The 26,533-nt window shown below is 33.5% G+C and overlaps 1 protein-coding gene and 1 pseudogene across 1 annotated transcript in view; one reads left to right on the forward strand and one right to left on the reverse strand.

Annotated features, from left to right (window-relative positions):
* Positions 1-26,533, reverse strand: part of RALYL (RALY RNA binding protein like) — a 693,429-nt gene that overhangs the window by 346,520 nt on the left and 320,376 nt on the right. The window contains exon 3 of the mRNA XM_045896307.1: positions 21,117-21,395. Coding sequence (XP_045752263.1) covers positions 21,117-21,372 — 256 coding nt within the window. The 5' untranslated portion in view covers positions 21,373-21,395. The remainder of the gene's footprint in view (positions 1-21,116; positions 21,396-26,533) is intronic.
* On the forward strand, positions 24,724-24,801 carry LOC123860553 (small nucleolar RNA U3; annotated as a pseudogene).

Genomic DNA, 26,533 nt, shown 5'->3' on the forward strand with positions numbered 1-26,533 from the left:
CATTCCCACCAATGGTATATGATGGTTCCAATTCCACATCTTTGCCAACATCTGTTATTTTTTGTTTGTTTGACTTTTTTTTTTTATAATAACCATCTTAACAAGTGTGAAGTGACACCTCATTGTGGCTTTTACCCGCATTTCCCTGATGATTAGTGATGCTGAGCACTTTTTCATATATCTGGTGGCTATATGTATAATTTTCTTGAAGAAATGTCTATTCTGATCCTCTGTCCATTATTTGTTTTTTTGCTGAATAATTATTGGAGATTCTTACATGTTTTGGATGTTAACCCCTTATCAGAGAGATGGTTTACAGTATTTCCTCCAATTCCACAGACTGCCTTTTCACCTCTTTTGACTGTTTCTTTTGTTGTGTGGAAGCTTTTTAGTTTGATGTAGATGAACCTTGAAGACATTATGCTAAGTGAAATAAGCCAGGCACAGAAGTACAAATACTGTATGCTTCCACTTATATGAAGAATCTAAAACAGACCCAGAGAAGTGAAGAGTGGAATGGTGGTTGCCAAGTTCTGGGGTGTGGTGAGATGGGGAATTGTTGTTCAGTGGTGTAAAGTATAAAAAAAAAAAACACCTCAGTTCTAGAGATCTGCAGTGCAACATAGTTCCAATAATTAGCAGTACAGTATTGTGCACTTTAAAATCTGTTAAGAGGATAGACCTCATCTTAAGTGTTCTTACAAGAAAAGAAAAGAAAGAAAAGAAAAGAGAAAAGAAAAACCTATCTCACAAAACATATAAGGAAATTTGTGGAGGTGATGGATAGTTAGCATCTTGATTGTGGTGATGATATCATAGGTATATGGATATGTCCAAACTCAACAAGATGTATACATTAAATATGGGCAATATTTTCTATAACAATCATACCTCAATAAAGCTAAGACCAAAAAGAAAAGTAATCCCTAATAATCAAACATTGTAATTGTGTATCTACTTGGTGACATAGCCTCATAGAGAAAGACTCCAAGTGACTTTAAAGTTTTTTGCTTGTATACGCAAACAATGAATCATGGAACACTACATCAAAAAAAAAAGTTTTTTGCTTGTTACCTAGTAGAATATTCTTTATAGAAAAAAAAAACATTAAAAATAAGAAAATATTAAGCCATTTTTGCAAATCATAATAATGTTGATGCTAATGGTACTGATGGTGTGAGACTCTTTTATGTATGTCTTAGGATAACCAGGTAAGTTCTTACACAGTGTGGTTAAGAAATGAGATTTCTGCCAATGCTGAAAGAAGATGGAGATGTAACACTGATGAAGTTAGCTAAAATTTCTGGAGTCCTGATTTTAAACAGGAAAGATAAATATAGATGCAAAGTGATTTTTTCTTTAATTTCTGTGTTTGTGTGTTTGTGTGTGTAGGGGGGCATGTCTATGCACTTCCTAGCTCTAGTTTTTGAAACAACTGAGAAACAATAACAATTCAGTAGCAACAAGCCTCCTTAGCACCCAGAATGTTGGATTTAAATAACTTTTCCCATGGTACCAAAGCTCTTTGGAAAAGTGGCTGATTCCCAGTTTGGGGTAGGGAATTATGATCCTAGAACATTTTATCGTTTCAGAATAAAGGAAACTATCAAAGACTACTACTATCAAAATGACCCAGGAAACAATGTGACTACATTGGTGCCACAAAGGCAAAGTCAGGATAATTTGATCATTAATGGAGATAACAACTGAAAGGGATTGACACATTATCAACTATGCTTAATTCTTGAGCTCATCAAATTAAAGATTTTTAGGAGCATCTGGCTGGCTCAGTCGGTAGAGCATGTGACTTTTGATCTCGGGGTCGTGAGTTCAAGTCTGATGTTAGGTGTAATGCTTACTAAAAAAAAATTAAAAACCCATTTCAATCTTTGGAGAATGCTAAGGAATCACTTTACTCTTCTGAATAATGGTAAAAAGGAAAAGAATCAAGGAATTACCCTTTTCTTTCTATACAATAGTAACTCACGATAACCAAATACATAATGAAAGAAATTTCTCTTTTAGAATATTCTAGTTTATAAGCAAAGAAAATAAATGATAGAAGTAGATTACTATGTTACTATGCAGTAATGAATATAGGAATGAATATATATATATATATTCAGTAGCAGTTATGTATTCAGTAGCTGTTAGCATCACAAAAGGGAAGAAAACAACATAGCACTTTTTAGTAGACATGTACAGAGTCACCCATGAAGAAATCTTTAAACATTTTCACCTGAATTTGACCAAGCCTCTAGATATAATTTAAAAATTTCAGGAAATACAAGGAACAGAGAAGCATGTTAAATGATATCGCAGGGTGGAATCACCAAATTGCAGAACTTGTGAAACTTTATAGGACAAATGATCCAATTCTTTCAACAGATAAAATGCAAATGGAGATGGGGAATATATTAGGAGAGACTATAAATTAAGAGACCTAGGGATATATCAGCGAATCCCAATCTTTGTCTCTCATTTGGATTCCAATTCAAATAAATTAATAAAAAGAACTATAAGAGGGCAAATTCTGAAAACAGGAAATTATTACTAGATTGGTGTTAAGGAATTGTAAGAATTGCATTTGGTGAGATCATGATATTGTGGCTATGTTTTCTTTAAAAAATCATATATATATATACATATATATATGGAAATATTTGCAGATTATATATGTCTGGGATTTGCTTTAAAGCAATCCAAGGAGTAGGAAGGAAATGGTTGAGATACAGAAAAAATAATATGGTTGTGCATTGTTAATTGTTAAGATGGGATCATGTGTATATCTAGGTCATTAGACTATTCTCTTCACTTTTATATATAGTTGAAAATCTCCAAACAAAAATGTACAAAATCAAGCAAAATATGTGCAAAATGAAGATTCATGACAATTATAACACAAAAAATGAGGGGTCAATGAACAAAGTACTGTATGAACTCAGGATTATTTGGAAAGTAGTGTGAAGGATAATTTATTATTATTAAATTAATACATCGAAGATATCTGTGGCAATCTCTAGAGTAATGCTATAAGAACATCAAAAGTATATATAACAGACAAGCTATTGGAATGGAAAATACAACATAATAACAGATTAACCTAAAAAAGTCAAGAAAGAAAAATGAACATGCAACACATGGAACAAATAGAAAAAAATAGCAAATTTATGGACATAAATTCAAATACATAAGTAATTAAATATGAATAGATTATTATAAGTAAAAGGCTATCAAGATGTATTTTTTAAAAAGATTATATTTTGCTTATAAGCATGCTATATTCAGGCACAAAATCACTAAAATTAGAATGGATGAAAAATGATATACTATGCAAATATTAATCAAAAGGAAGTAAGTTAATTTATATTAAGATTAGACAATGTTTTTCCATAAAACAGAAATAATTATAGGGAGAGAGATATATCATACTAATACAAAAATTAATCCATTAGAAAGATACAACAATTTCAAGTTTGCATTTACCAAATATTATTGCTTCAAATATGTAAGGCAAAAATTAAAAGAACTAAAAAGATGAAGACACGAATCTATAATCATAATCCACCTACCTAAATAATTGCCGGAAAAGAAGACAAAAATCAATAATGATAAAACAAATCAGAAATTCAATTAGTGATATTTGCCTGTTTGACACAGAGAAGGCTACATAGAACAACAGCAGAATATATATATATATGCTGTTTGTCAACTGCACAGGGAACAGTTAAGAAAACTGACCATATACAGAAAAAAACTGATCTCACTGAATTTTAATTAGTTTATTCTCTAGTTACAGTGAAATTAAGCTAAAGTCAATTATAAAAATTATAAATTCAATAACACAGTTTCTAAAAAACCAATAGGTCAAATAAAAATATCAATGTTAATTAGCAAATACTTATAAACTAATTGATTTGAAAGTATGATGTGTTAGATCTCGTAGGATCTACAAGCTAAAGCTGTGCTCAGAGGGAATTGTAGAATTCAATACATTTTTAGAAAAATGAAATGCTGAAAATCAGTTACCTAAGTTTTCATTCATGAAGTTATAGAAAGAGTAGCAAACTAAGCCAAAATAAGTAGAAGAAAAGAAATAATAAAGATAAGATTACAGAGTAATGAAACAAAAATAAATGTGCAACAAAGAAAATACACAAAGCCATAATTTGGTTATTTGAATAGATGAATAGCCTAAGAAAGTTGAGGCAAAAATTACTAAGATTAGAAAATAAAAATAATCACTTAAAGATCCTAATGACAATAAATATGAGAATACCAGAAATAGCTTTATGCCAATACCTTTGAAAATGAATATCAAATTAGCAAATCCTTTGGAAAACTTCTCTCTCCAAAATTGGCACAAGTATAATTTAAAAATCTGAATAGTCCTTTGTCTATTAAAGCAATTGAATCTGTATTAAAGATCTGTCCACAAAATATTCCCAACCCAAACGGCATCATTGGCAAATTCTGCAAATGTTTATAAAGAAATAACATGATCATGTGCAAACTCATCCAGAGAACATTAAAAGAAGGAACATTTCCCAATTCATTTTATGAAGCCAATATCTCCTCAATAGCAAAATCGGTAAGAATATAACAGGAAATAAAATTGCAGGCCAATCTCTAAAATCTCTAAATCTCTATCATAAACACAGAGGTGAAAATGAAAAGAAAAAAAGAAAAAGAAAAAGAAAATATATTGCATTGATTTCAGGAATGTGAAGCTGATTTAACATTAAAAGATCACTTGCAGTTCTTCACATTAATAGAATAAAGGAAAAAATCATATATTCATTCCCATATAAACAGAAAATATACTGGGTGTAATTCAATAAAAATTAATAGCAAACTCTAAGAACTTCCTTAATTTAATAGGGAGTTTCCATAAAAATAAAATCCTATGGTAAATGATAATAGCAAAATATTAACAGCTTTCTCATGTAATAACAAAAACATCTGCTACTATGACTACTCTTTAATATTATCCTGAAGGTACTAGCCAATGTAGTAAGGCAAGGAAAGAAATGCATATTGGAAGACAGGAAATAAAACTCATGATTTGCAAGAGACATGGTTATACACATAGAATAACTCCCCAAAAATAAACTGTTAGAATTAATAAATGAATTTAGAAGATGTGTGAGTATATAAATAAATATGCCAGTAATGAACAATTAGGAAATAAAATGTCTAAAATGGTACCATTTATAGTTGTATTATCAGTACTATTTACAGAATATCGATAGCATATATATAATGTTAAATTGATATTGTAATATATATCATATATCATATATATCATATAAATTGATATTAAATAAAATTCTACATATAACAACATATAAAATGTATTCTAAATTATATATAATATATGCAATATATATTATATATAATTTAATATACCATTTATTCTGTCCAAACTGACATTTCATGACAGTGAGGAAAGAACAGTTTCTTTTTTTTTAAAGATTTTATTTATTTATTTGCCAGAGAGAGCACATGAGAGAGAGAACACAAGCAGGGGAGCTGCAGGCAGAGGGAGAAGCAGGCTCCCCGCCAAGCAAGGAGCCCGATGAAGGACTCAATCCCAGGACCCCGGGATCATGACCTGAGCTGAAGGCAGACGCTTAATCGACTGAGCCATCCAGGTGTCCAGAAAGAACAGTTTCTTCAAAAAAATGCAGTTAATTGGATATTCATGTGAAAATGATTGAATCTGTTCACTAATACGCAGCACACAAAAAATTCAATTCCAGAAGTATTAAGATCTAAATGTAAATAGTAAAATAAACAAACAAAAAGCCCCTTAGAAGGAAATACGAGAATATGTCTTCATGACCACGGATGAAGTAGGCAAACATTTCTTCAGCAGGACAGAAGGAGCACAAACCATAATGCATAAGGATGAAGCCTTTTTGGGGCTCTCCTCACACATGAGGAAATCAGAGAGCAGAAAAGATAAATGCTTGTTTAGGCTCAACACCTCCAAGAAGCTGAAAATCTAGTTCAGCTGAGACTCCAGTTTTCTGAATTCATTTTTAGAAGGTTCTGAGAACCATTAAACAATAGGACTTAATAGGATGCTTTCTTTCCTCTGGTTTTTATGACACTTTCTATGTCCGGGGCAATGTTCTAAGCATTTTACATATGCTGATGCATTTCATCTTCATAACAACTCAAAGAAATGGGTCCTTTTATGATTAAGTCTATTTTACAGACAAGGGAACAGCACTGAGACCTTAGGAACTTGCCCCAAATCACATGGCCAGTAAGTGGAAAGTTGGGATTCTAACAAAGGAGACCAGAGTCCAGAATCTTCACACTTGATCATCATCTTTCATAAGCACTGGAAGCTACAATTTCAATTTCTTTGTTTTTCGTTTCAATTCAAATAAATGAGAAATTGCAGTTTCTAAAATGTTCTTGAGGTTTAATATCCTAATTTTTTGCCACCTATTTCAGATGGTTTCCAAACTCTTTAAATTCAAATCTAAATTTCCCCAAAGCCCTTCTGCATCCCTTTAAAAAATTCCTGTATCACTTGATGTTGTGCATTACAATATGCTTTATCTTGTATTTTCCACCTAACTGTATGTTATTTCACATGTACATATTTTATTCCATAACTGAAGTGATTAACTTACAATACTTCATCCTTTTATAGTACTTGGTCTGCATGATATTATGCTTTACATTATATTTGCTATCTTCATTTGCATGTTATTTTATGTGTACATATTTTACATCACAATTAGAATATTTTCCAAGGGAAGTCATCTCTTGTATTGCATTGTATTATTTTATTTTATATTTTACTTTACTTTTATTTTTATTTTGTTTTGATGTGGCATTGTGTTTCCATGCCCCTTTAGAGCTTAATATGTATTGGCAAACATCTAACACAATTCCACACAACAGTTGGAAGAAAATGGTCATATTACATACAGTATTCTGAAATCAATTCACAAATGACTTTCAGATATTTTATTAACAAGTTTGAAGGATAATTTGATGTATTGTATTTTATCTATCATTATGTAAGCTCAGCTTTGCTCTAGGGAGTAAGTTAGAACTAACAAGATCCTTCCAAGTGTCACTCAGGAATTTTCTTAGTGAAGAAATGGATCATGAACCGTATTTACCACTGCTTTCACTAATTTAGGTTTAGTGATTGAGTCAAATAAATAATTTTAGAGACATAAAGAAAATCCCTCAGGCTTTCTGTCATGTGTGGGGCCATGTATTTCCCTGGCCAACAGACCATTGGTTCTATAATTTACTTTATTGTGGAAGTTTGCTAATTAGCATTTGTTTATAGCATATTAAGTAGCTCTGTTTAATTACTGAAAACCTGATATGTGTATTGTGCTTTGCAGTCCTCAGAATGTTGTTTTCAATATTTATTATGTGAGAACAGTGGAGGATGGGGATGAAGATGGAAAGTAGAAGAGGAGGAAGACTTCCCAAACAATTAGCAGACATTACATGTATACTCTGGATAGTAGAATTAAGGATAACTTTACAGTAATTTTGAAAAATGTTAGGATGTTTCAAGACTTTTGTCTTCAGGAAAACATGCTCTCTTTAACAGCCAGTATAGTATAAGATTTCCTTATATGTAAAACAGGATTAATTAAATGAATTATCTAGTATCCATGAAGGATGTTGGAAAGAAATTTTTAAATAATCTCTTTGAAAATTTGAGTGAAAATTACATATACATAAAAATATTATTACTAAAATCTAATGGTTTAGAATGGCAATATATTGCTGTCAACCACAGAAAAGGGTAAATAAAAATGAAATTACTGAATATTATCTCATAAGTAATTCTTCATGCCTCCACTCATGTATACCATTCAAGACCCTTCACAGCCTTGTGAATAGATTTTTAAAAACAAATATAATGGTCACCTAAATATAATATTGAGCACTTGATAATCACTTTGAATACCTGGATGATATAAAATTTGTTGGGAAATTGGTTGGTTATTTAAAATACAGGGATGTGCTGGACATTTCTTTAGTGGAAAAAGAGAGCTGGAATGGTAAATAGTTTCCAAGGAAGAAAAATTCAAAGATTTACTAATTTAAATTTCTGCTAATTTGAAGGGTTAACTTATGATTTATACCTTTGGAAGTGAAAGCTTTGTCAAACCATCAAGCTGAGAAAGTATGATGACCCTATTCTCTTTGGACATTGAGACAAACACTAAAATTTTTTCCTTATTTTTTTTTTTATCAGAACAAATGGTAATACGTTTATATAATGGTGCCTTGCTAAAAGTGTCCTTTATTACTGGCAGCATTCTTTGGATGTTTTCAACAAGATTTAGAAAGCCCCACAAGGTCTGTGCACTTCTCAAAGGACTTTGCAAGAGACTACATTGTCCAAAATGATTATCTGTACTCATCATTTCAGCCAGGCTGTCAGTCTGTTCTTACTAGATGCAGGCATTGCATCTCATTTGTACCTAAAATTATCTGCAGGAGAATATACTTTCCAACATGAAGTAGAACGGATATAGTGTTAGAATTAATGTATCTGTTAGAGAAACATCAACTAGGAACGCGGCAATTCTTACCTTCTTCGTTTTAACAAGGTTTTAGTGGTATTGTTAAATAATAAATATTTGAAGCATCTGAATAGTCTCAGAAGTGAGTATTTTTCACTTAATCCTTTTACAAGGCTTTCTTTTTCTTCATAACTTCTTTTTTTTTTCTTAAAGATTTTATTTATTTATTTGAGAGAGTGAGAGAGAGCAAGCACATGAGAGGGGGGAGGGTTAGAGGGAGAAGCAGACTCCCCGCCGAGCAGGGAGCCCGATGAGGGACTCGATCCCGGGACTCCAGGATCATGACCTGAGCCGAAGGCAGTCGCCCAACCAACTGAGCCACCCAGGCGCCCTCTTCATAACTTCTAGTGGTGATCTTAAATGTTTGAATGGAAGGATTTAATGGAAAAAAATCACATCTCTAAAAGGCATTATATTTAAGATGTGAAGAGAAAGGACTTTTAGAAAAACAGTCTTTTTTTGTTTGTTTGAAATCAGTAAACACATAACATGTTAACTATACAGACAGATCGATTTGTTTCTGGTGTTTGTGTTTTTAAGTATTAAAACAAACTGGTGATGTAAATGGTAAGCTACAGTCATAAACACGTTATTATAATTGCTACAAAAGGTACCTATTGAGTTTTGTTTTCTGGACAACTGGAAAAGATCTCTTCTTTTATAAATTATGAGTTATTTACAAAATAATTCAAACCATTGTTTTCATATGGTGTACTTTGGTTAAAACTATTACAATATAACATTTCTGCATCAGTGGAATTTATTTTGCTGTAATTGCTCTAAAGTAGTGATTCTTAACCAGTAGTAATTTTGGCCCTCAGAGGACATTTGATAGTATATGGACACATTTTTGGTTGTCAGTACTAGAATAGAAGCGGGGCTACTGGTATCTGGTAGGTAGAAAGAAGTCAGGGATGCTGCTAAATATCCTACAATGCAAAGAACTGGCTCCCAAAACAAAGGCCCAAAGTTTCAATAATGTCAAGTTTTGGAAACAGTGTCCTAAAGACATACACTGTTCTAAAGACATACACTGCCATATATATATATATATATATATATATATATATTTATATATATATATTTATATATATATGGGCACCATGTTACTTAATGACAGATAATTATATTATAACAATAAAAAGTAAGTGTAAAATATTCAACAAATAGCCTTTAACAATTGCACCAATTCTGAGTATAATTTTTATTCCCAGAAGACCTCACCCAATGCAATATCCTGGCTAGAATAGAAGATTAATGATTGACAAATAAGTGAAGAAGTGAATGGATATCTCAACAGTGAGAGGAAATTAATGTGCATGTTAAATAGCATGTTGCATAATTAAAATGTAACATCAGCAAGGGGTGCCTGGGTGGCTTAGCTGGTTGGGAATCCAACTCTTGATTTTGGCTCAGGTCATGATTTCAGGGTTGTGAGATCAAGCCCCGAGGCGGGCTCCATACTGGGCATGGAGTCTGCTTAAGTTTCTCTCTCTCTCCCTCTCCGTGTGCCCCTCCCCCCTTCTAAGAATAAATAAATAAATAAAGTGCAACTGCAAGTCAAATCATAGTTAACAAATAAAAGATATCCTTTTGAAGCCAATCTTCATTACACTGAACACAATATCGTAAGTTTTTCTACACACTTGCGTTCATCAGTATAACATTCAAGACCCTTCACAGCCTGACATCAATCTTATCTCTCACTACTCTTCTTCATGAACCCACTTCTTCATCCACAGAGTAGATCATTCACTTCTGCCCAAATTAGGACTCCAGATATAATGTTCCATCCACCTGGAATTGTTTTTCTTTACCTGTCCATCCTTTAAACACTGATTTTAAGTTTCTCCTAACACTGATTTTAAATTTCTCCTTTCTTAGAGTCATCTCTCATCACACCTATAATCACTTTAACTAATCTCTTCTTCTCAGCAATTATAGACTCTACCATTATTGCCTGCCGGCACCACCTATTCAAAACCTGTTCAGAATCTTACAGCCAGAAAAAGAAGAGGATTTCTCCTAGCACTACAGGTTGCCAGCTCTATGTACAAATTTTTACCACAAAGTATATACAGATTTTACTTAGCAGGCCAGGTTTCAAGCACTTTACAAACACAGGAGTTCTGCATTACAGTCTGAACTATGCACTGCTCTTTGTATTTTACAGAAATGGATTCTTAGTGATTAACTTCTTCAAGTTACTCAACTACATGTGGCAAAGACGCTAACTGCTCACTAAAGATGACAACCTGCTTACACGGTTGCTGGTGGGAATAGGTGCCCAGCTTCACCTGCATCTGGCTGTGTGGGTGGCATCCAAGCAGATCGAAGGGGCACCGTTTCCAGGCTTGAGCTACAAAACTGCCAGAGTCTCATCGTCCCTCTCTTTTCACCTGTCTGCCAAGTGGACCTCTTTCCATGTCTATGGTAGCTACTCATGAAAAGATGTCAGAACTTCCCACTGCCTGGTCCCTGGTTGAAAGAGAACAGAGCCTCCCCCCGACCCAGCCCATCTCTTCTCTAGAGTGTATTTTATGACTGTGTTTTATATGAGGAAGAAATACATTTCTATTATATTAACTATTCAAATGTCAGGGTTTATCTGATACTGAGGCTGGCATTCTTTAACTAATATACTATGCAATATCTGACCTATGAGAAAGATCAAGTTGACAAGCCTACTTTAAGGACAAATGTATAGATAATAAGGACTGTACATTCAAGTTTGCCCTGGATCATCCTGGTTTACACCTGATTTGACAGCATAATCATTAATAGCACTTCTTCTCACTCTCAGAAGTATCTTGGTTTAGATGGTAAAATGCACAGTCACTCTACTGATACACTGATATGAAAGGAATTGCTGGCAAGAATAAATAGTGAAAATAATTAGGGTCAGAATATGTTGAGCTTCATATACGACACCACCATTTGTGTGATTTAACGTAAGTTAATTTCTTTGAGCCTCAGTTCCTAGCCAGCAGAATAGGCATAAATACTCATATTACTTACCTCGCTGTGCTGTTCTGAGAATGAAAGAAGAGAATCTGTGCTTGAAAGAGCTTTGAGAAAGATGAGGTACTAGGCAAATATTTAACTATCAATAAGACAAAACTATGAAAGCATGCCATTTTAAGGACTGTAGTTTTCCACAAATAAAATCCCTTTTTTAAAACCAATATATCATTTACTATAACCTTTGAATAAAATATGTATGTGTTAATATTTTGTTTATTAAAGACAGATTATATTTAGAAAAAAATTAAACCCAGCTTATTGAATAACTACCTCTGTGGTGTCTGACTTTAGAGAGAATGAATACCTCGTTGCTTTACAAAAAGACCACAGTGCCTTCTCTTTGGAGAAACCCTAAACTATAACTACTGGCTTTTCAGGAAACTTGTAACTACACCTTCTCCTTCTTCATCCTCCTCCTCCCCTTCCACTTCCTTCTTCTCCCTCTTCCTGTCTGTCTCCATTTCCTTGTATTGCTCTTTCAATAGGAGGGAAAAGCCCTCAATGAAACCCAGCTGTTCCTCCAACCATCCAACCACTCATCCAGCCTATGTGCCATTTGCCATGGAAGAATCGATACTCTGCTAGGTGCTAAGAAGATTAGTATAGACATATACAGTCAATGCTATCAAGGAGCTTAGCCTAGAGGAAGAAGAAATGGATATCAGTTACAGAAGAGTAAATATAAAAACAAAACTGAAAAGCAGAAAGGGAAGTAAAACATTCCAACTATATTTGAGGGATCAAAGTAGGTTTCCTTAAAGTAATGATATTTGATCTGAGATCTGAAGGATGAATAGTCAAGTGAAGGAAGTGGAGAAGTGGGGAAGTAAGGTAAGGTGGTGGGGAGCTTAGTAGGGAAGAACATTCTACACAAACAGCAAGTGCAAAGGTCCAGGGGAAGGAAAGATGATTTGCTCAAAGAGTCGAGGGAAGTCAGTTCAGATGGAGCATGGAGCAAGCCTGAGAAGGTAGTGATATAAGTCTGCCAAAGAGTCAGAAACAAATCACATAGAAACTTGTAGACCACAGCAAGGGTCTATCTTTTTTTTTTTTTTTTCTGAAAACAATGGGAAATCACTGAAAGTTTTTATCACAGGGTGACATCATTAGATTTGTATTTTGAAAAGATCACTCTGGGTTCAAAATCGTAGGTGAGGATAAAAACACATTTGAAATCCATTACTCCTAAGGCATGCTTCATAGATTGTTACAAGCATTTGTCTGTTTTTCTTCTTTCCTCTTACTCAGGATAGCTCTCCAGGATCTTCCTTTCTACCACTGCATTTCCATTACTTCCTTCATGATCAGGATTAAGAATACCTACCAGATTTATTTTATTTTATTATTTTTTTAAGATTTTATTTATTTATTTGACAGAGAGAGAGACAGCGAGAGTGGGAACACAAGCAGGGGGAGTAGGAGAGGGAGAAGCAGGCCCCCTGCAGAGCAGGGAGCCCGATGTGGGGCTCAATCCCAGGACCCTGGGATCATGACCCTAGCCGAAGGCAGACGCTTAATGACTGAGCCACCCAGGTGCCCCTCCACCAGATTTGTTTTAAAATTAACAATCTATTCATCATGTTCCTTTTTTGAATTCCTTCAGCATTTGCAAGACATTTATAATGTAAGGAAATTAATTTAATTCTCTATTTTACATATTCTTTTTCTAAGCTAGACTCTGTTCCTCAACAACAGGGACTTGTATTCAGATTTCAGAGCAAGAATGATTTCCATAGATAAATTATGTTTTTGTTTTGGGTTCCTCTTACTATTAATAACAGACTTCTTAAGTTCCTATATTATTGTGTCTTTTGCAAGCATCATAGGAGTGAAATAATCTAAAAATAAAAAACACATCACAAATGTTTATTTATAGCATGCATGTAATCAAGCCAATGTAATCAGTAGGAATTTGCATTGATCTAGACTTAGTCTCCAACCTCTGCATGATATTTTAGTACAAAAGGACACTTTATGCATGACCTCTCATATAAAAAATTGTCAATATTAAGCATTTAAAAAGTTTGTTTCACCTTTCACATAATGTGTTTGAGGAAAAAAGTTCCAATGACTAAATTTAGATTAAAATATGTAACAAATATTTCCAATATTAACAGCTTAAAATCCAAATACAATGAAGAGGATACATAAGTATTTTTCCTTTTAAAATTTCAATTTTATTGACTAACCAAACTGAGATACATTTTTATAAGGAGATTTACCTTATAGAAATTGTGTTTTTTACAAAAATTATTCAGAGTAATTTCACAGTTGGATTCTGATTTTTTAAGAATCCCAAGTAATGTGAGCCAAAATGGAATCAATTGTTTTTTGCCACAGAAGGCTTAAAAATCCTCCATTATGTATCAAAGGCATGAAGCCAGGGATTAAAAAAGGGATATCCTTTTTATAATGTGGTGCAAAAGATGTGTGGAAAAACTGAACACATATAAAAGCAACTAAGTTAAATCATGGCCAAGTTTCCTTTTCCGTACAACACCCACAGGGTATGCTGTGATTAGTTTTCTGGAAGGCAGCAATACCAACAATCCATCTCTCCACCCAGTTCATTTATTTGAAATCCTTTAATGTGTTCAGTTATCATAGCTCCAAACGTATGATTAAGGGTATTTATCAGCTAAAATCCTCAGAAAGCCAACTGTGACCTGGGAATGAAGAGACATCAGTGAGGAAAAGAAGAGAGGGCTATTTTGAAACATGTGTCACAGTCTGGGGACACAACCTGGCATAGGGTCACATAGCACCAAAGTCTGAGCGAGTCAACTTATTCAGAAATGGGAGGAATTTGAGAGGAAGGAAATGGGAGAGAAAGGAAACATGTCGACCTCACAATTAGGTCTGTGACATACCTTGATCATGGAGGAGGAGGAGGAGGAGGAGGAGAAGAAGAAGAAGAAGAAGAAGAAGAAGAAGAAGAAAAGAAGAAGAAGAAGAAGAAGAAGAAGAAGAAGAAGAAGAAGAAGAAGAAGAAGAAGAAGAAGAAGAAGAAAAGAAGAAGAAGAAGAAGAAGAAGAAGAAGAAGAAGAAGAAGAAGAAGAAGAAGAAGAAGAAAAAGAAGGAAGAAGAAGAAGAATAAAAGAAGAAGAAGAAGAAGAAGAAGAAGAAGAAGAAGAAGAAGAAGAAGAAGGAAGAAGAAGAAGAATAAAAGAAGAAGAAGAAGAAGGAAGAAGAAGAAGAATAAAAGAAGAAGAAGAAGAAGAAGAAGAAAAGAAGAAGAAGAAGAAAAGAAGAAGAGGAAGAAGAAGAAGAAGAAGAAGAAGAAGAAGAAGAAGAAGAAGAAGAAGAAGAAGAAAAGAAGAAGAAAAGAAGAAGAAGAAGAAGAAGAAGAAGAAGAAGAAGAAAAGAAGAAGAGGAAGAAGAAGAAGAAAAGAAGAAGAAGAAGAAGAAGAAGAAGAAGAAGAAGAAGAAGAAGAAGGAGAAGGAGAAGAAGAAGAAGAAGAAGAAGAAGAAGTAATAGTACTGGAGACATTTTTTGCAGTTTAAGGAAATAAATATATTTGTTTGTTTTTGTTCAATTGCTCTGGAGTATAAGTATATAGAAGTCTTTAGACTTTCAAGGAAAAAATACCATCTTAGTTATTTGTTTATGTGCTAAAAGGGAAATAACCTCAGGAAATAAACTTTGCATTCAATAAAATATATGTTGGTTTCATGAACACGTTGATAAAATGGATGGACCACTGAACTATTTCAAGGCACCTTTTCCCTTGTTATGGTATGAAATTTAGGAATGTCTGCCAACAAAGTAAGAATAAAAAATTCAAGAGAGGGAAGTTAATCAAGACTTTAGACTGTGACCTACTTTCAAAATTCAGATTAGAGTTCCAGTATTTTTAGCTCTAACTTCTGAGCTCCCCTAGTTACTCTATGCACTGTAATTTATAGGTAGGATTCAGCAACTTTTAAAATAATTTCTCATTTTATATAAATTTGAAAAGAATATAAAATATATACTATTCAAAATTTCAATTCAGAATTTGATGGCAATTTCATGGTAAAAGATGTTTTCTCCAAAAGACACAGAATGTTTTATAATACAGATATATGGAATTATTGGTCTTAAGTTTCAGGTGTACTAACATAGTTAAGTGAATAAAATCATCCTGCCTGGATCTACAATGGTTGACTTGCATTTGGTCTGAGGAACATTTCTAATTTTTGCCAATGGTTTTATTAAAGACATACAATGAAACCTGGCAAGGTAGATAAAGTTTTCTCTGCTATTCAGCTAGGCAGATGGCCTTGGGTATAGAAGATATTAATATGGTAAGAAACTTAAGCATTAAAGATAAGGTGCTTAAACTCTCATAAATGAGAGTTTTAAATATTAGAATCAATAAGAATATTTGCATATATGGCCTTGGAAGTTTGGAAATCAGTAGCAGTTTAAGAGAACTGACTTGAGGACTCTGCAGCTAAGAAAGTAGTCATCCAATACAGGAAGTTTAGGAAGGTCATGGTCAACTACAGCGTAGACCTGGGGAATGAAGTAGCTTTGTAGAATATACTTTGGACTTAGATTTTCAGAGGGCTTATCAGAAAGGTTCTTCTTTTTACCGACCCAAAGTTTTCTCCATAGATCCATTTTCAGCCAATAGTCTTCTGACTTTATATGTTCTCCTTGGGTCAGCTTATCCATTTCTATAGCTTCAACAACATCTATGCTAATGACACACAAATCTCTACTCGGTCCAAATCTTTCTTCTTAGTTTGGACCTGTGTTTCCAAGATCCTACTAGATATTTACACCTCCATATCCTCAAGCATGCCCATCAACCTTAACACATCTATTCAGTCCTGCACTCAGTGTCTTACACAAAAACCTTTTCCCTTAGGAAATCATTCTCTATTCTCAACCCAGAACATGGGAATCATTCTTGATTCTTTTATCTCTCTCCATCTCTGTCTCACCCATTGTGCCAACTAGTTATTCAATCTTAGTGATCCTACCTACTTTTCCTCATTTTCCCCTCTTCATTTCCATAATTTCTATTCTTCTTTTGATAGTTTCCCATCACATCTCCCATTTCTAGTTTTATTTCACAGAAATCCATCCATCAAACTGCTGATGGATTATTTTTTCAGTAAAAGACAATTCAACAGACTGCTTCCCAAGTTTAAAACTTTCAGTGTCAAAACAGCTACTCATATTTCTGTTTATTAAATGCTGGGTTTCATCATATTCATAGCCTATTCTCAGTTTAAGGATATATTTGTGGCCTCCATAGAACTATAAGAACTCACCTATTCTATAGAATGTTTAATTTTTTTCTGGTACTACTGATACTTAATCTCTAAATTGTACATAAAGAGTTTTAAACACATAGTGATATGAAAAGATTGTTTATGTTTAGAAGAAGATATTTAACTATGCTTTGAGATCAAATAAGATAATACAGGTAAAGTACTGGCCCAGGGCAAGACTTCATCACTATTAATTTTCTTCTCACTCTAAGAGAAAGAATAATGCTTTACACAAGTTATGGTGCCTGAAGCTAATACCAATTTCATATAATGGTGGTCTATTATTTGATCCACCATCAATTCACTTCAATTTAAGGGCTTGTAGGGCTTGCTGGGGCCTGAAAATCATAAAGGGTTTATTTCAGAGTCAAAAAATTGGAAAGCAAAGTGATTTACTTAAGTTTTGCCTTGTCACCAAAAATAAAGGTACAATATTTAAAGTCAGAAATGGATAGACATCCTGGAAAACTGAATCTTCTTCAGGACCTGACTGGGAAACCTACTCTCTATAAGGGACAACTAGAAGACTAGCCTGAATTTCTAGCAATATGGTTTTAGAAAAGGTGGGTGCATTCAGACACTTGACCTGAAAAGCAAACTTATTAACCATTATAAAGCACTTGCTTTGTATGAAAAGACATTCAGCTTAGACACAAGTAGTGTAAAAGACTAGATTTCAACTGAAAAAGTAAAGTCTTTAACTTGGATTCAGGCAGAAAGGGTGATTATGGCTGATCAAGATATATGCTCCAGAGATTAACCTGAGGACACAACAGAGGATCTGAGACAAATGACTAAAAATGAGAAATGGTATCTTATTAGAAGCACAATTTAATTCTGTGCCTCTCAAAGCATAGTGATTAGGTGTCACCATTTTTTTCCCTTGGGTTTTTCTAAGTTAGCCACAAAATTTTTAGTATTGATGTTCTCCTTAACTGTTGCTTTCTTCTCAAAAGGAGAGTAATCAACTGAGCAGTGGAAAGAAATGGGATTCTGGAAAATTAGCTATAGTTCATTAGAAAGTCAAGAGTGTGCAATTATTGATCTCAGGGTAGTGAGTTGGAGTCCTATGTTTGGTGTAGAGATTGCTCACAAAAATAAAGTTCATTAGTAAATGAATTGGACTTTTAATTGACCTTATATTGATAATTAATTTTTATAAAATAATAATTAAAACATTTCTACAAGTATGTGCTAGTTTCATAACAGTCAGGATACAAGCAATAAATGGGTATTTCTCTGACACTGGCTCGAATGTGGTCTTGAAATAAGAATTTCAACTTAGAAAGAAAAAAATTGTCAGAAAATTTCCATTTCAAGGTAGATATGCAGAACAGAGACATTAAGGTAAATAAAGAAAAACAAATAAAAAAACTTCACAATGTCTTTTGGAAAACTTTACCTTTCTTTAAAATATAAAAAAAAATGAATTAGAGAAAGGTAAATAAAAACTATATTCCTATATGTAAGTGAGCATTTGTGGGGCTGTAGCAAGCACTTATGTAAAAATCTCTTTTTTCCCCCCTGAAGACTATCACCTCAGACTTCGCTTTCATTTTATTGAATTCTATGCCTTCCCAAACATTTTTCATAACTATGTTATGTGGCTTAATAATAAAATGTTCTTAACACTCTTCTAACTTGATTTGTCTATGCTTTTAGCTTGTTTCTTTACATGTTCCTTCATCTTTTTGTCTGTGGACATGATAGAGGTACATGGTAAATTATGTAATCCCAGATACTGATGAGGGCTATGAAAAAAAATACATAAAGTACAGTAATGGAATAGACAGTGTACACAAGAGGGCAGAAGACTATTCTATTTTAGATAACTTGGTCAGGAAAAGTTTCTCCAGGGAAGGAAAATTTGAGTACAGCACACAATCAAGCAGGGAGCAATAAATTAGCAAAGACCTGTCTTAGCAGAAGGAAGAGCAAGTCCAAAGCCTCCAAGGTAGGAACAATCTTGGAACATTTGAGGCATATCAAGATGGCCAGCATTACTGACACGGTAGACAAAGGCAGAGAGAAGGAGATGAAGTTGAAGATGTGAGGTATTGGAGGTCCAGTGTAGAATATAAACCTTGCCCTGGGTAAGATGGAAGAGCATTAGAGTTTTAAGAGCACGTTAATGGCATCATCACATTTATGTTTTTAGAGGGACACTGGCAAGAATGGAAAGAGGCAGACCAGTTTGGCGGTTATTTCAGCAGTCGATAGAGCTGAGATATAACGGTGGCCTGGATAAGATGGCTATTGATATATATCTAAAAGGTGATTGAGTTTGGGATATATTGAAGACAAGAAACATGAGGAGAGATTATATTTGGGGTCTGGGGAGAACAGAAGAATCATAGCTGACACCTCAGTTTTTGTTTGAAAAATTGGATTAAGTAAGGGTTCCAGTTACTGTGATGGAGAAGCCTGGGAATGAAGGAAGTTGAGGGTGTGAAAAATCAAGGGTTTTGTTCTGGGCATGTAACACTGAGAGAAGATAATGTATAATCAATTTAAAATTTGAATCTGGACAGGATAAGATATACATTAAGGAATCACTGATGTCTTTTTTTTTAAGGTTTTATTTATTTATTTGACAGAAAGACACAGTGAGAGAGAGAACACAATAGACATAAGCTATTATCTAATTTGCTATTGTCAAATAAGACATTATATGTTAATAAAATTTTTTTTTAAAAAGAGTGGCTTATATTCCTTTTCCAGTTCTCGATTAATTTATTTTTGCTATTTTCTATCCCTTCTTTTCAAACAATAAAAACAGGAAGCTAGGAAAATATATTAACCCTCAGAGCAAATGCTGAGAGAGGGAGAAACAGGCTTCCCACGGAGCAGGGACCCCAATGCAGGACTTGATCCCAGGACCCTGGGATCATGACCTGAGCCAAAGGCAGATGCTTAACGACTGAGCCACCCTGGTGCCCCAGAATCACTGATGTCTTAATTATGCTTTTTTCTTGTGTAGAAAAATAGGCTGCCTAATTTTTATTTTTTACTCTACATATTTACTACAAAGTATTTTCTCCTAAGTATTTACATTTTACCTCAGACTATATTCTTTTTTCTTCTTTGAAGAAAAACCTATATATTCCTTGAACATTAGACAAAAATTTGATCATCGCACATGACTGAACAAGCATGATGTACAAGATTCCAGACTAGATAAGGAAGAGTGGGTTAACAATGTTTATAGCAGCAATGTCCACAATAGACAAACTATGGAAAAAGCCTAGATGTCCATCAACAGATGAATGGATAAAGAAGATATGATATTATATATATACACACACATTATGTATATCATTTATAGACACACATACAATGGAATATTATGCAGCCATCAAAAAAACAAAATCTTGCCATTTGCAACGATGTGGATGGAACTAGAGGGTATTATGGTAAGCAAAGTAAGTCAATCAGAGAAAGACAATTATCATATGATCTCACTGATATGAGGAATTTGAGAAACAAGACAGAGGATCATAGGGGAAGGGAGGGAAAAATGAAACAAGATGAAACCAGAGAGGGAGACAAACCATAGAGACTCTTAATCTCAGGAAACAAACTGAGGGTTGCTGCAGGGGAAGGGTTGGGAGGGACGGGGTGGCTGGGTGATGGGCACTGGGGAGGGTATGTGCTATGGTGAGCGCTGTGAATTGTGTAAGACTGTTGAATCACAGACCTGTACCTCTGAAACAAATAATACATTATATGTTAATTAAAAAATTTTTTAAAAAAAGAGTGGCTTATATTCCTTTTCCAGTTCTCGATTAACTTCATTTTGCTATTTTCTATCCCTTCTCTTCAAACAATAAAAACAGGAAGTTAGGAAAATATATTAACCCTCAGAGCAAATGCTGTAAGTATAAAAGGCTGAGTTAGCTTTTTCCTTCGCATAGTGTTTCCTGGAAGATAGATACCATTTCAGGTCAAATAAAGTTAAATATGATGCATATTTTTTATTTGCCCGGCCTTGTTAGGCTTGGTGGAGGTAACAAATCCTACAAAGCGGACTTGATCTCAAGTCTCTAAATTGGTAGAGAAAATAAGAAACATGTAAAACAATATGAAAACATGAAAATAATATAAATTACAAATATGCAAACACTATAACTGGTTAAATAAGAGACAGCTATTATGGTAGTGTTGGCTTTGTAACAGTAAAACCATATGCAGATATGTGCAAAGACTAGAACACTAATGTGAAAGCCATACGTGAGCATGACTTACCAAGTGGTTGGCCGGCTATGATCCTGGCATTTTCTCCAGCCACTGCAGCTCTTGCATGTCGCTCACTCATGTACTGTACAAATGCATAACCTTTGTGAACTGAGCATCCGACTATTTTTCCATACTTTGAGAAAATGGCTTCAATGTCAACTTTCTTGACAATGGCTGTATTTAGATTGCCGATGAAAACACGGGAGTTGATGGACTTGGGGTCATTCTTATTGGTGACATTGCTGGTCTGTGTTTTGCCAGTCATGGTTGGCTCACCTTGTTTTAATCCTTAAACAAACAAACAAAAATAGTCAAAAGGAAAATAATTAGGTTGGATGGGTACTACCGGTTTTCAACATTTTTCAACAGTGTACCAGGTAACCTCAAATCCCTAATTATTACTGATTTTCTTGAGAATTTAGGAATATAAAAGGTGAACACTGCATTACAAAATGCAGTAAGAGAACACTTATAAACACTTAGCATATGGCTATAAATGAATTCCTGATTTATTTATCCAAAATTCAGCCTCACATAATGATTAACCTTTTGTAGTTGCTTTTATTTTTAAGTCTATCAATTTTTCAGAAACAAGTTTGAGGAATAAGCCACCTTATATTGTTGAGCACATGCATTTTTAGCTCTATATTTTCTGTGAAAGGTACATATATTGGATATTTCATTATCAGAAACTTTCTATCAGAAACTAACAATTCTTTCCACTAAATGCTGTAGAAGAGAAAAAAGGTTTAAAAATTAATTTCAAAATTCAACATAAGAAAAACATAATTGTGTAAGTAAGGGACTTAATCAGAGGTAATTCTGTACATTCTCTTTAACGGAACCAATATCATATATTGGTTTAAAAAAAAGCAGCATGTGTAGCTAGTTTTCATCAATGATCAACAAATTAGTAGACTGGGCATCTGTGTTGAAATTTCTACTCTCAAACTCATTTTTAATTCATTTAACTAACAGCTCCTATGTTGCCTAAGGACTGCCAGTATTTCTAAAAACTGTTTTCTGAGCTTGCCAGAGTATTTAATTGTGCTTAATTAAACTCAATGAAATTTTTATTTGTAAGTACTCCAGCACTTACAGATTTATTTTTGTAAGGTTTTAAAAATTTATTCATTCATTCATTTATTCAACAATATTTATTAAGCACTTTCTTTCTTTCTTTCTTTCTTTCTTTCTTTCTTTCTTTCTTTCTTTCTTTCTTTTTCCTTCTTTCTTTCTTTCTTTCTTTCTTTCTTTCTTTCTTTCTTTCTTTCTTTCTTTCTTTCTTTCTTTCTTTCTTTCTTTCTTTCTTTCTTTCTTTCTCTCTTTCTCTCTCTCTCTTTCTTTCCTTCCTCTTTCCTTCCTTCCTCCCTTCCTCCCTTCTTCCCTTCCTCCCTTTCTCCCTTTCTTCCGTCCTTCTTTCCTTCTTTTAGTTTTTGGCCAGATATTTTCTTCTAAAGTGACTACCACTTTTAAAAACCAATATGGTGAAACTAAAATTTCAACAAGGATACAATCTCTGACATTGATGATCACTGTTAAACATTAGCTAATTAATACTTTTTATCAGTGATATATACATATGCATATCTATATACATACATATACTTTCATATGAACAATCTCTTTTAAAACCTTATGGCTACAAAACAATTAATAAATATGTCTTTTTAAAAATAATTTTAAATGATATTTCTAAGTTGAACATTAAAGTGATAGAAATCTTAAAGGCATGCAATTGAATATGTTTGAAAATTTACTCACTAAACCAGCTACTTCTGAAATCAAGAGCAACCAAATAACATAAAAATGTTTCAAAAAAAAAAAAAGAAGAAGATAATTCTCCAAATGAAATGATATGAAAACAAAACAAAACAAAACAAAAAAATGTTTCAAATTAGGTTGTTAATGATTACATCTTGGATTATTAAAATTTTACTAAATATTGGACAGTCAACATTATACATAACTCTTTATAATGAAGGTTGAGTTCATAAACAATTAGATATTCCATAAAAAGTAATAGTATGGCATCATTAAGAACAAGGCTTATGTTGCTGCCTTGTTTTGTTTCAGTTTAGCTAGACAAGTGGCTGCTTTATGAATTATTCAAGGTTAGGGTTAAAAGAAAGGAAAGCTGACTTTTTTTTTATTTTGCAATTTGAGCTATTGCATACCTCAAGACAAATGCTCTGAGAATCAACTGAAAAAAGAAAAATCAAAGTATACATATGTATTTTAAACAAATGATTAACTTCCTCATATAATTTAGTGTGTTTTAATCACACTAAAGATCCATTTTGGGGGCTCTAGAATCAATTGTTATCTTCCCACTTCACTCCAACATTATTAATGCAATCCATCAAAATAGTATTATTTTCTTTTTGCTGTTATGTCATCAATATTTTTAGAAACATGAGAGTTACTTTCAATAATAAACAAATGACTATGGTTGATGTTTTATTTCCTAAAGAGGGATAACTGGTTAAAATGCAAACTCAAGAACCATTAGATTAGGTCAGACCCATGGCTGACAGAGCCCAGTGGTCTGTCTTTGATAATGAGCCCGAGTCAAATTTAAGGTGAAAGTGCAGCTATCCTAGAATTTTCACTGTAAATATCAACATGTTCTCTCCGACTCCATCCTTTTACTCTATATAAATGATTCTCAAAGCTGTAACTCCAAACTGCCAATTGTGTAATTCTACTTACTGACTCTTAATCACTTTAAAGTCTGTTTGTGTCTACTCTCTCACACAAGATTACTTGCCAGTTTCTATCAGCATTTATAATGATAGAGTTTTGTCATAGTGTTGTACATTAACATTGCAACATCCTATGCAAAATTGTCTTAATTCATAGTGTAGTATTTAGCTTGTACTTCTCAATTACACGAATCTTCAATCTGTCAAAGGACTTCACTTTCAGACATGATAGAATAACAGGGATTTTAACCTCCCTGACTCCAAAAACTAGAAAACCAGGCTAACTTAGATGAAACAACTATTTTCAGACATTAAACCACAGGCATGGCAGAGCCATGACATCTCAGAGAAAAGAAACATATTTCAGGTCATAGAGCTGAGGTATGTGTGTATGTGTGTGTGTGTGCATATGTGTGTAACTGAAAGCAGAGACAGCGACTTTACTGGGTTGAGGCAATAGAAATCAGAGTTCGGGGAGTCTGAGGAGGCAGGAATTTGTGAGGCAGGTTTCTAGAAAGAAGAGAGCTATACAGACAACTCCAGTTGTCTCAGGGATCTTTTGAGTCTATGTTGGTTCCTAGAATATGCATGAAAAGGTGAGCTTCCATGAGGTTGGTTAAAAAGTTATTGGAAAGCTGTCTGTTTCCAGACCCATAAAAGTCTAGACTCCTTCAAGTTCCTACCAGCAACAGTGGAGTGTCCAAACTGGCCCTCTGGAGCATTACGTTCAGATGTCAGAAGGGTCAGGCCTTAGTAATGGGGATATGTGTAGTCTTTTTTTTTTACATTTTTTAAATTTTATTATGTTATGTTAATCACCATACATTACATCATTCATTTTTGATGTAGTGTTCCATGATTCATTGTTTGCATATAATACCCAGTGCTCCATTCAGTACGTGCCCATCACCAAGACTATACTTTCAGGGATCATTTCTATAGTTTGTTACTAGAAATGGGGATAAATGACCCCTACAGTAAAAGGTACTCTAGGACGACCCTAACAAAACTTAAAAACAAGTCTCAAGATGATCAAACTAAACCAAACACAATTCAAAGGTCTACCAGAGCAAAGCACAATACTTCTTCAAAAAAATAAAACTCAGACACTCAACAACACAAAATACAAAATCTTTAGCATCCAATAAAAAATTCCTAGAGATACCATGAATCAGAAAATATGACCCATAATCAGGAGAAAAATTAATGATATAAAAAAAGAATCAAAGGGAATGTCTACAGATGAAAACTAGATCTAAAATAAAAAAATATATACTTAATGGATATTACAGGTATAAGACTGCAGAAAAACAGATTTGTGAATTTAAAGTTGTAGAAATAGTGAATATCCAAAATGTATTATAGAGATGAAACACTAAGAAAAAAAACTGAGCAGAGCCTCAGTAAGTTATATGATAGTACTGAGCTGTTTAATATACACATGCCTGGAGTCCAACAGGGGTAAAAATATTCAAAAGAACAACAGCCAAATATTTCCCAAATTTGATGAAAATTATATCATTCCACAGATCCAAGTATCTCACTGGATACTAATCAGAATAAACAAAAAGACACCCAGACACATCATAATCAAATTGCTGAAAACCACTGATAAAAAGAAAAATCAAGGAGCTCTGAGGCATTGGAAAAATGTTTACATTGTAAGAAGAACAGTGAAGGAGATGTTATAGCTACAAAGCAAATGAAAAGAGAAAAATGAATATTTTGGTGAAAATGCAACTAATCCTAGAACTTGTCTCTTTGTTTTTAAGCTAGAAGTTTGAATGGGGCTAGTGTTAAGTGTTTATGAAGGCGGCTGTATAATAAAAATAAACTATAAACTACAGCTGCCCCACAGAACTTTCTATAAAGATGGAAACATTCCTTATCTGCACTATCTAAAATTGTAGTCAATAACCCCATGTGACTTTTGAGTACTTAAATGTTGCCAGTGTGAGTGAGGTACTGAAATTTTAATTTTATTTAGTTAAAATTAAAGCAATATTTTAATGAGTTTCTATACCCAAAAAGGCTAAAAGGACTCTGGTATTTTAAAAGTACAGATATTTACTCTATGAATCAGAAGCAATTATGTATTTATGTATTATGTATTACGGAGTATGCTTTTGGTCCCAGAAACTTACAAAAGATATGATGGTATTAGCTATATTTCAGAAAAGAACAAGTAAAAATTTAAACAGTTGCCATATGAAGACTAACTTAAGAGTAGAGTTTTCATTCTGAAAATATCACCCTGAGATGGTGAATACTCTATAAAATCATAAAGAATGTGTTTAGAATAGCTAAAGATCTGTCTACGAAGGAGATTTCTAGCCTTGAATCTAAGAGGGATACATTAATTTTTAATGAAAGATAACATTAAAATTTACTATAGAGAAAACATTTTTGGAGTAGACGAGATTAACACGGCTGTAAATTCGACTCTTCTCTTGATTTCATGGTCCTGAATTTCCAACCTTAGATTTATTCAGACACTCATACTGAACAAAGAATGAATAACAACATCAACAACAACAAATAACAATAGCAACAAGAAATACCCAAGTATTCAAGAAAGTCAGCCAAAATTACTAGTTCATGCTATATTCAAAAGCCTGAGAAAAGATGAAAAAGATAAAAAATGAAAAAGAAAAGAATATCATGCCCTAAACGTTATAATCTGTTAAAGTCTAGAGCTAGTACTCAAAGAAGTCCTAGAAT

Source organism: Mirounga angustirostris, unplaced genomic scaffold (assembly GCF_029215605.1).
Source record: "Mirounga angustirostris isolate CCGP_5_RB_7025 unplaced genomic scaffold, mMirAng1.0.hap1 SCAF_4, whole genome shotgun sequence".
Classification (NCBI taxonomy): Eukaryota; Metazoa; Chordata; class Mammalia; order Carnivora; family Phocidae; genus Mirounga; species Mirounga angustirostris.